Source organism: Saccopteryx leptura, chromosome 6, assembly GCF_036850995.1.
Source record: "Saccopteryx leptura isolate mSacLep1 chromosome 6, mSacLep1_pri_phased_curated, whole genome shotgun sequence".
Lineage (NCBI taxonomy): Eukaryota > Metazoa > Chordata > Mammalia > Chiroptera > Emballonuridae > Saccopteryx > Saccopteryx leptura.
This window is the reverse complement of record NC_089508.1, coordinates 179,053,524-179,064,488: the sequence shown is the minus strand read 5'-3', so window position 1 is coordinate 179,064,488 and position 10,965 is coordinate 179,053,524. Positions and strand designations below refer to the sequence as shown.

General features: G+C 46.1%; 1 protein-coding gene across 4 annotated transcripts in view; it reads left to right on the top strand.

The window, feature by feature from the left end:
• Positions 1 to 5,262: 5,262 nt before the first annotated feature.
• RNF145 (ring finger protein 145) overlaps positions 5,263 to 10,965 on the top strand; it is a 59,985-nt gene continuing 54,282 nt past the window's right edge. Inside the window, exon 1 of one of the 4 annotated variants that reach the window (XM_066342126.1) lies at positions 5,263 to 5,390. In XM_066342126.1, the coding sequence (XP_066198223.1) occupies positions 5,374 to 5,390 (17 nt within the window). In that variant the 5' untranslated portion in view covers positions 5,263 to 5,373. Of the gene's footprint in view, positions 5,391 to 5,482; positions 5,820 to 6,954; positions 7,160 to 7,271; positions 7,292 to 10,965 lie in introns of those variants that run through there. The other 3 variants (XM_066342127.1, XM_066342128.1, XM_066342129.1) reach the window with 3 other exon arrangements.

Below are 10,965 nucleotides of genomic sequence, written 5' to 3'. Positions count from 1 at the left end.
AAAAAAGGCCCTCGCTGATTGGCTCAGTGGATAGAGCTTTGGACTAGTGTATGGACGTCCCAGTTTCGATTTCTGGTCTGGGCGCTGAGGATAGCTCCATTGGTCTGAGTGCATCAGCCCTAGGTGCTGAAATAGCTTGGCTGATTTGAACATCGGTCATAGACAGGGGTTGCCAGGTGGATCCTGGTAGGGGCACATGTGGGAGTCTGTCTCACTATCTCACTTCCTCTCAAAAACAAAAGTTACAAAAAAGTAAAACTGATTGTGGTGATGGTTGGACAACTCTATAAATATACTAAAAACCACTGACTTGCACATTTTAAAATAGTTTTATGATGTGTGAATTTTATCTCAGAAAGAATGAATCTCATTTTATCCCTGTTGCCTAAGAAAACTAGTCATGTGACACATAATGACATCTCAGTTAATGACAGACTGTGTATATATTATGGTGCTCCCATAAGATTATAATGGAGTGGAAAAATTCCTATCACCTAGTGACACTCTAGTCCTTGGAATGTCACAGCTCAATGCATTACAATTGCTTACAGTGTTCAGTACAGTAACATGCTATACAGACTTGTAGCCTAGGAGCAATAGGCTATACTGTGTAGTCTTGGTATGTAGTAGGTTATACCATGTAGGTTTGTGTAAGAGCACTAATGAGGTTCACACAATGACAAAATCACCTAACAATGCATATCTCAGGAAGTATCCTGCTGCCTGACCAGGCGGTGGCTCAGTGGATAGAGTGTTGGACTGGGATGCGGAGGACCCAGGTTGGAGACCCCGAGGTCGCCAGCTTGAGCGTGGGCTCATCTGGTTTGAGCAAAGCTCACCAGCTTGGACCCAAGGTCGCTGGCTTGAGCAAGGGGTTACTCGGTCTGCTGTAGCCCCACAGTCATGGAACATATGAAAAAGCAATCAATGAACAACTAAGGTGTTGCAAGGAAAAACTAATGATTGATGCTTCTCGTCTCTCTCCGTTCTTGTCTGTCTGTCCCTATCTATCCCTCTGTCTCTGTAAAATAAATAAATAAATTTAATAATTAAAAAAAAAAGAAAGTATCCTGCCATTAAGCCATTCAGTTAGATAGCTATAGTTTTCCTCTTAGAATTAGCTTTCAAATCAAACCATGAGGATAGCTAGGTCGAGTGAGTATTGATATACCATTTAGACTTTCCTATTCAACAAAATGAACTATTTTTGAATTGGATAGAGAAAACCTCAAAGTGCCCGGAAAATATTAGGAACTAATAAAATGAGTGAATAAATGAATACATAAACATTCTCCTTTCCCCCGTATTTTCTTTTTTTTTTTTAATTTTTATTTTAATGGGGTGACATCAATAAATCAGGGTACATACATTCAAAGAAAACATTTCCAGGTTATCTTGTCATTTAGTTCTGTTGCATACCCATCACCTGAAGAGAGATCATCCTCCGCCACCCTCCATCCAGTTCTCTCTGTACCCCTCTCCCTCCTTCCCTCCCCCCCCCCCCCCCCCCCCCGTAGCCACCACACTCCTGTCCATGCCTCTTAGTCTCGCTTTTATGTCCCACCAATGTATGGGATCCTGCAGTTCCTGTTTTTTTCTGATTCGCTTATTTCACCCCGCACAATGCTACCAAGACTCCACCATTCCGCTATAAGTGATCCGATGTCACCATTTCTCCTAGCTGAATAGTATACCATGGTGTATATGTGCCCCATCTTCTTCATCCAGTCCTCTATTTTTTTTACAGTGATTAAAAGCCTTTAAGCAAACTCTTGGCCAATACAGCAAGAATCCCTAAAAGAGTAGTGTCCTTAACATGTTCCCCAAGTCCAAGTTGGCCCCATCACCATGCCAAATCCCTGAAAAATGCAACCCAACCACAGTTCAGTCTGTTAGGAGCTGTCACAGGGAGCAGGAGTCCAGGAAAGTTCCCCACAGGAAAAGTCCGCCTGGCACTGGAATTGTTGTTACCATTCTATATTTTGCAGCTCATGTCCAAGTCCCAATGACCGCTGCTTCTAGCTGGTAATGATTCAGATACACTGGAAAAAGCCATTTGCAGCATGCGTGGATATGGAGCTTCTGTTCTCCTCTGCCTGGATAGTTGAGACCAGGTTGCTTTTCCCTGGAGCTCTGTGACTGTGGCCTGGTAAAGAGAACCTTGGGATACACTAAGCAGTCTCTGTGTGGCTTCTTCAGCATTCCTTGGTTGAAGAGTCCTTTTAGTTTAGTCCAAAGTTGGTTTTTCCAGATGATAGTTCATAAAATTAGTTTGTAATCCACTTTGGTTCTGGGAGGTAGATGCTGGTACGTCCGCCTACTCCAGCGCCATCTTGTCTCTCCTACCCTATCTCCCCCGTATTTTCAATATTGGCTAGCCAAGTTCTTTGGTTTCTGGTCTCATTCTGTGAAATCTGTTATAAGACTTTATCTCTGGATCTAAAGCGTAGTGCATAACAAACTGACCATCAGTTATGTAAGGATTTGCAACAAAGGACTATTTCTATGTGATTAATAGCAATAGTGGGTTTTATAAGGACTTTTCAGAGAGTAGTCTCTTGGAGTGGCTAGAGCTATAATTAATATGCATACTTCCAAACTTTATGCCGACCTCCTCTTCAATGTTGAATACATTTAGTGAACAGGAAGGTAACCTTTAGAATCTTGAATGGTTTGCCTTTTCACGGTCACAAACACTTCACCCTTTTCTAGCACTCAGTGCTAATTCCTTTTATGACTAAGCTGTGGCATTTGGGTATTTCCTTAAGTTTAGTTCCAGGTACTTACCATAAATCTCACTCCTGACCTTTCCTGATTTGGGTGGGTTTGGGTGCCTCTCGATGGTACTTGACACTGTGATTGGTCTCTTTCACTTGAGCAGCCCTCTCTACTACCCCTTGCCTGTTCTTTTTTCTCTATTTTTCTTTTTCATTTGATTTGTTTACCTGCTTCAGGCAATGTGGAGCTTTTCCAAAACTGGATCTGCAGCAATATAATAGCAGTAACCCTTTCATTACCAGAGTAATTTTCTTTACTTGTTTTGAACTTCGGCATTTACAGGCAGCTGCTGTGAAATTCAAAAGCCAAAAACGACCTGTGCCTTTTCCTGATTTTAGAAGTCCAGAGTACTTACAGTGCGGGTTATCTGGCTTTGAAGCCTTTTTTTTTCCTCCTTAAAAAAAGGAAAGGTGAGATCTGAGGTAGGCCTTCCCTCTATTTAAACACACACCAACCTGGTAACAAAACCAAGGTAATATTTTTTAGATTCTGCAATTCACCCTGAAAGAATAAAGAAAACTAATTAGAATGTAGCATTATATAGATTTTGACTTTTTTGTAATGTTTGTGGCCATTTGTTTTCTTTAATGAGTCAGTAATAAAGTTGTTAAAACTGGGAGGAAACCCAGGAATAAGGCCTTGCTATCTTGGGCAGTTTCCTATTCCAGTCATGAGTCACGTGGTCTCTGTAATTTCTTCTTACTAGGCTATATAAAGAGACTTATAAAAACGACCTCCCTGGGATGTGGCAGGCTTAATGATTATTCTAAAGTAGTCCAAGTCACCACGATGAAAGGTGGCTATAGTTATTAACACAATTCCCAGAAACTTTAAAAACTTGATTTCTGGCCCAGATGGGCAGAGGACTGGGGCCCCAGAAGGGGGTTGCCAGGTGGATCCCCATTGGGGTGCATGGGGGGAGTCTATCTCCCCTCCTCTCACTTGGAAAAGAAGAAAAACACTCTTGATTTCTAAATAAGATTTTATTTGCCTTGTGAATCTTTTTTTTTTTTTTTGTATTTTTCTGAAGCTGGAAACCCAGAGGCAGTCAGACAGACTCCCGCATGTACCCGACCGGGATCCACCCGGCATGCCCACCAGGGGGCGATGCTGTGCCCATCTGGGGCGTTGCTCTGTTGCAACCAGAGCCATTCTAGTGCCTGAGGCAGAGGGCACAGAGCCATCCTCAGCGCCCTGGCCAACTTTGCTCCAATGGAGCCTTGGCTGCGGGAGGGGAAGAGAGAGACAGAGAGGAAGGAGAGGGGGAGGGGTGGAGAAGCAGATGGGCGCTTCTCCTGTGCGCCCTGGCTGGGAATCGAACCTGGGACTCCTGCACGCCAGCCGACGCTCTACCACTGAGCCAACCGGCCAGGGCCTTGATTTCTATAAAAATCAAACTAGTGGAAGGGAGGTTACTCTGAATTTGATTCACTGATACCTCCAGTAATCACATTTTTAAAATGTAGATCTTCTTTTTGCAATTTTATCAAGATGCAAAGGTTGCTCAGAATTGGGGTTTTACCATTTAAAGCACAGAGGCCAGACACGTGAATTTCCAAAGAGGGCCGCCAACACAGAAATTTAGACAGAAAAACATTAATTTCTCTTGTTAACAGGCTTCACAATTTCTGGATGATCCTGTATAGTTGCAACATTTTACCTACGGGTCTGTATCTTCTCTGTAATAGACACTGACAACGTCAAAGGCTACTGGTTTCTAGTAGCGACCTGCATTCCAGGAACAATGTAGGTTTCTTTTTGTGAGGGTGATGGGCAGGGGTGAGGGGGTTTGTGGAAGGTCCTGGTAAGGCAGGACAGAAAGAAACACACAAAAACTGGGTTTTTAACAGTCCTGCCAAAGCCGAAAAGACTAGGGACATCTTTGATTCGTTCTGTGCACAGGTAATGTGCTTCAGGCTTTGTATTGTGGGGAAGTGGGGCCCAGTTCCTGTCCTAAAAGGTGTGTTGACATTTAAATTAGGGTAGTAATGCTGGTCAGTGCCAGTGACTCCGCAGAACTTCGACCTTGGGTAAGGGGTGTGTGTACTCTAACCCGTTTTGAACCTTAGACCAAAAGACAAGACACACACAAAATATCGTTTAATTTCATACTACGGTAACATTCTTTGAGCAAATTCTTTAAATCAAAGGGTTGGGATTTTTCAATTAAGGATACTCAGTGAACAGCTCCAGTTCATTTACTCATTCATCCACTCACTTATTCACCGGAGGTATACTCAACACCTGTTCTGCGCTAGGCGCTGCCGAGCCATCACAGACGTGGTCCCTGACGCCATGGAGTTGACAGTCAAGTCCAGTCACTGAGGGAGTTAAAACACATTCTGGCATCATTGCTACTGCGTTTGCACCGGGTGAAGATCAGCCCCTCCAATTCTCCCACGTGGTCCCGGCAGGTGAGTGTGGGTGTGAGCGCGTGAGGCTCCTGGTGTTTGGGGAGTGTGAGAGCGCACGTGTGTCAGAATGGCGCGTGTCACAGTGCACGGACAGATGCTGTCGCGGTACGCGTTTCCATAGCCGCTAGGGCCTGGCTGGAAGCGTGTCTCCCACCCAGGTACCGGAGGCGGCGCGGGAACTATGGGACCCGTGCGATTGTGAGTGAGCGAGGGCGCGCGGGTGCGGGAGTGGGGGGCGGGGAGGGGTGCGCCGCGCTGGCGGCGCCGCGCGCAGGCGCAGAACGCGAGAGCCGGGCCGTGGCCGCCGCAGAGTGCCGGGGGCGGGAGGAGCGAGCACTAGAGGCCATGGCCGCCGCCGGCTGCTGAGAGGCTCGGCCCGCGAGCGCACGCTGCCGCAGACGATGGTGACCGCACGGGCCGGGCCGTTGCCGCCGCCGCTGCCGCCGCCTCCCGAGACGCAGCAACCAAGGCCCGGCGCGGAGGAGCCGCCGCTGTGAGCCCCACGGACCCGGCCCCCGTCGGCGCCGCCCGAGAAGAACGGGAGGGCGGGCGAGAGAGCCGGGGAGTTGCGGAGCCCGCCAGCCCGCCGGCGGCGCCGCCTTGCGGGCACGGAGGCCGCAGCCCGAGGTGATTGGGCCGCCCGCCCCTTCCCATCCCGGCGCCCTCGGTCCGCTGCCCGCATCCTCCCTCCTCTCTCCTCCCTTCCCCCATTCCGTCGCCCGCGCCTTCCTCTTCTCCCCCAGCGCCCCTTCCCCCGCTCATCCCTCCAGCTTCGGCGGCGTCCCCATCCCTGCTTCCCCGGGAGCGCCCCTCCCTCCCAGGCGCCAGCCCTCCCGCGGTCCTCCGGCCGCTCTCCGACCCTGCGCCCACTCCGAGCCCCAGACGGAGCCCCCAGCCCCAGCTCCCACCCCCCTGGAGAGATCCCCTCCTCCCCGGCATTCCTGAGATGCCCTCGCTCTGCGCTTTCCCCCGCGCCCCCCGGCGCCGCTCCAGCATCCCATTTCGAGGCCTTTTGTAAGCCCCTGCCTGGGCTGCCCTTTCCTTTTTCCTCCTTTCCAGTTTCTTTTCTCTTGTTCCTACTTCCAACTTTCCCTCTTTTGCGTCTTTGTCCACTTGGATCCCAGGCTTCCCTCCCTCTTTCCTCTCGCCTTACCCTTCTTTGGTCTACGCAGCCCAGACTCGTCCTCCCCCTTTCTCGCGGGTTGATGTTGTCTGGGGGTTGCGGAAAGGCCTGCCAAGCCATTCTTCGAATGGGGACCCATTTGCTCTGCATTCCGTCTGTTAGTCTTTTTTTTTTTTTTTTTTTTTAACTGTAAGAGCTCTCCGCATCCCTTCCTTTTCATCCCTGTCGCTTCCTCTCTTGCTTGTCATTTCTTCTGCATCCTGCTGCAGTTCTGTTTTCCCCACCCAAGGGCCCCAAGACCCAAAAGGAATGAGACCCTTTCTGTTGGGGGATGAAGAACTTCGCCCGCGTCTTTCTTAAGGAAGCTTTCTGGTGTGTGGCGTGGCGGAGCCAGCACCCTTTGGCTAGACTGGAGGGGAGCTCCCTGGCAGGGCCTGGCCTCTCTCCTGGCAAGAGTTTTTGTGAACGTAATCCCCTACCCCGGGGCGGCAGCGGCCGGGCTGCTGCTGCTGCTGCTGCTGCCGCTGTTGCCGCTGCTTGCTTTGCAGCGAGCTGAGTTGGGGTTACTATAGTTCAAACGCGTCTGCGAGCCGCAGGCGTCGGGGCGGGGGAGGAGGGTGCAGGCAAAGAGGAAGGGGGCTTTGCAGTGAGAAGGCATCAAAGGTTAATGGATGGCTTTGCGTCGTAGTCTACGGTAAACAGGAAACTAGAGTGAGAGGAAAGGAGAGGTCTGTCTTTTTATTTTTAAAAATACGGAGTGTGCAGTTCGGAATCTTGAATCATGCCCAGAGGATGAGCTGTTGGTGCTGCAGTCGTGACCCAGGCTGAGTGCTGAATGGCAGAGGTAGCAGTTTTTATATTTCCACTCTCTGGCTGCTTAAGTTGAAAGATGGCCCTTCTGTTCGGAGTGGACTTTGTATCTTTGCTGTTTTTTGAGATGACGAGCAACTACAGGGCTGCTAGTAGTGGAAATCAGGTACATACAAAGTTAGCTAGCAATGAGTGGGAGTGGGGAGGACCAGCTCTATTTAAAACATGTGCCCGTGCTTATGTAAGAAGTGCGAAGAAGTGCGTTCTCCCGGTATCAGTTTTTGGCTGAGTTTACTTAAGATTTTAGGCTCTAGCTTTATCTTTTCACATTTTTTTAGAGTTTATCATTTTAACATATGGACAGCTAGAAAAATCTGCCAGATTTAAGATTGGTTTTAGCTGATGGGGGAATGTTATTTTCCATGGAATGGGACAAAGAAAGATTAATGATAAATGAGTTTGTTTTTCTTTTGATGGAAAAAGGAGTAGAAACTCTCAGCCTTAAATTATCTAAGTATTGTACGGAGATATTTTAAATTGGGTTATATAGCATTCTTATTTTTGCTTTGTTTTTTAAAAGGGGGTTTGGAAGATGTGAATACTGTTCATTTTTGGGGGTAAGATCACATTATATTCTGTTTCTGATATTTACCATAATTCTTAAACTGAGATGAGCAATGAGTGTAAAATTTTGTTTTTACATTGTTTATGATAGTTTGTTTGTTTTGTTCATATTCAGAAACAATGCATTTGTTTTCAGGAAAGTGTAGAATGAGACTCCTTGTGTTTCCTAACCCACAAATATGAATGGTGAGCCATGCAACTTATACTTGTATAGACATTACTGTGTATGTAGTGATTACTGCTTCCAGGCCTGGGAAAGTAATTTAATGAAATCATTGTCCTGGTATTGGTTAGCATTTGTTGAACCTTTTTTGTCATTATTGGACAGAGAGGCTTTTTTTGGTTTGTTTAAAGCTATTTTACTGTTTAAAGCTATTTTACTGCGTCTTTAAATTTGAGTCACATTTAGTGTATGTTACTTGCTGAGACATTGTTTTGGAGTATTTTCCAGTTCTTTTCATAGTTCACAGAAGAAATTTAAAAATTTTGCATTGCAAGTAAAATGTTTGTAACTGAACTGGGCAGGAAGTAGTTTTATGTTTAGTTTCTTTGCCTTTAGCTATTTTTGAGGGTTACTTGATACTGTTTTGGTTTTAAAAATTTGAGCTCACTCTGACTTATGCTATGCTCATTAAAGTATCCGACAAATCTAAGGAAAATGATAAATTAGGCTTGAACCGAACAGCATACAGGTATAATACTCTCTTTACTCCAGTAGAGAAGGCCCCATTTTTACTGCATGCTTGTAATATAGAGATTTGGCAGGTGTGAGTGATTTTAGGTATCTGCAAACATGCCAAATATTTCAACATTTTGTTTAGGTGTTGGTTTAGTTTGTAGTACTAGAGTGTAGTGTTTGTGCTGGTCACCACCCTATCATGTGGCGTTTCTGCTTTAGAAAGATTCAAAATTATTAAGGTTTTTTTTTGTTTTGTTTTGTTTGTATTTTTTGTATTTTTCTGAAGCTGGAAACAGGGAGAGACAGTCAGACAGACTCCCGCATGTGTCCGACCAGGATCCACCCGGCACGCCCACCAGGGGGGTGCTCTGCCCACCAGGGGGCGATGCTCTGCCCCTCAGGGGCTTCGCTCTGCCGTGACCAGAGCCACTCTAGCGCCTGGGGCAGAGGCCAAGGAGCCATCCCCAGCGCCCGGGCCATCTTTGCTCCAATGGAGCCTTGGCTGCCAGAGGGGAAGAGAGAGACAGAGAGGAAGGAGGGGGGGAGGTGGAGAAGCAAATGGGCGCTTCTCCTATGTGCCCTAGCCGGGAATCGAACCCGGATCCCCCGCACGCCAGGCTGACGCTCTACCGCTGAGCCAACTGGCCAGGGCCAAAATTATTAAGTTTTAAGGAAAATATATTTTTTTCTTTTCTCCTTCCACATCTACTGTTGGTGACATTTTAGATTTGGTTTTCTACATATTAACTTTATTTTCTCCATGCCCCGATACATAGTCAGCACGCCAGTTACTTGCTGAAATATCATTTACATACAGAAATAAACGGAACATTTAATAAGCAATAGATTTTTTATTTATTTTATTATTATTATTTTTTTAGGTGAGAGGTGGGGAAAGAGTGAGGCAGAGTCCTTCATGCGCCCGGGCAGGGATCCACCCAGCAACCTTATATAGGGCTGATGCTCCAGTACCCAGCTATTTTTAGTGCCTGAGGCTGACATGCTGGGAGCCATACTCAGTGTCCCTGGGGCCATATTGGAACCAATTAAGCCATTGGCTGTGGGAGAGGGAGAGAAGCAAATGATCACTTTGCCTTTGTGCACTGATCAGAATTGAACTCGGGACATCCAAACGCCAGCCTGGGACATCCATATGGGGGTCAAGGCTCTATCCACTGAGCCACTGGCCAGGGCCTAGATGTTTTTAATTTTTTTTTAACTTCTTTTTTTGTATTTTTCTGAAGTGAGAAGTGGGGGATGGCAGACAGACTCCTGCATGCCCCCAACTGGGATCCACCTGGCATGCCTGCCAGGGGGCAATGCTCGGCCCATTTGGGGCATTGCTCCGCTGCAACCGGAGCCATTCTAGTGTCTGAGACGGAGGCCATGGAGCCATCCTCAGCGTTCTGGCCAACTTTGCTTCCATGGAGCCTTGGCTGCTGGAAGGGAAGAGAGAGATAGAGAGAAAGAAGAGGGGGAACGGTGGAGAAGCAGATGGGTGCTTCTCCTGTGTGCCCTGACTGGGAATCGAACCCAAGACTTCCACATACCGGGTCAACACTTTACCACTGAGCCAACCCGCCAGGGCAAGGCCTAGATGTTTTGTTAAGTGGATATATTTCATTCTACATAAGGTCCTTCTTAATTCAGATGCTTGAGTCTTGAGTTTATTAAGTAGTAAGTAGTAATCTGCCTACTTGGATATTGACAGCTCTAGCGATCCAAGATTTTCTTTTTATTCTGTTCTATTTATGAGACAGGAGTACAGGTTATTCAGAGGGAACTTGTACTGTTGTGCTAATGGCCTTCTTTTGTAGAGATGATCCTCTAAGAATTAGGGAGATTTTTTTTCCCTTGCAGTTCAGACCTTGATTTTTAATGCAGGTTTGGTTACTTGTTTCAAGGTTTTTCTTTACCCGATTGAGAACTATAGTGACTGATGAAAGTGGGTACATTTAAAAATAACAAACCATTAAAAAACAGGAAGGCTCCAAATCAGATGAAGTAAATTTAACTCAATAATATTCCCTTTGTTGTTCTTGGTTACGAAAGAAGTAGTATTTATACTAGATTTTAGAATATGGAAAAATACATAGTTAAACTCCCAAGAACACACTGAGTTACTGGTTAACCACCAGAATAGGCTGTTATTTCATGTATATATCCTTAAGTCATTTAAATGCACAAGCATATTACCTTTTTATCAAGAATTTCTTTTTTTAAATGCATCTTTCCACCTCCCCAAATAACACATGGGTATTCTGAAACATTTGGCAAACAGGAAAAGGTAGAAAGAAGGGAATAAAAGTTACCCCAGCCCCACTGTTGAAGGGATGTTAGTGTGAATATTTTGGTGTATTTCTTCCCAGGCTTTTTTTTTTCTTCTTCTTAAAATATGAGCTTTGAGAAAGTTAGGTTCCTGAACGTGTAATTTGCAAGAAATGTTGTTGAGACATTTTATATTTCAATGCTTTTCTCCCCTTAAGACACAGCTATTTGATTTTGATTTTCACACAGTATTATTTTTTTCTTATGTA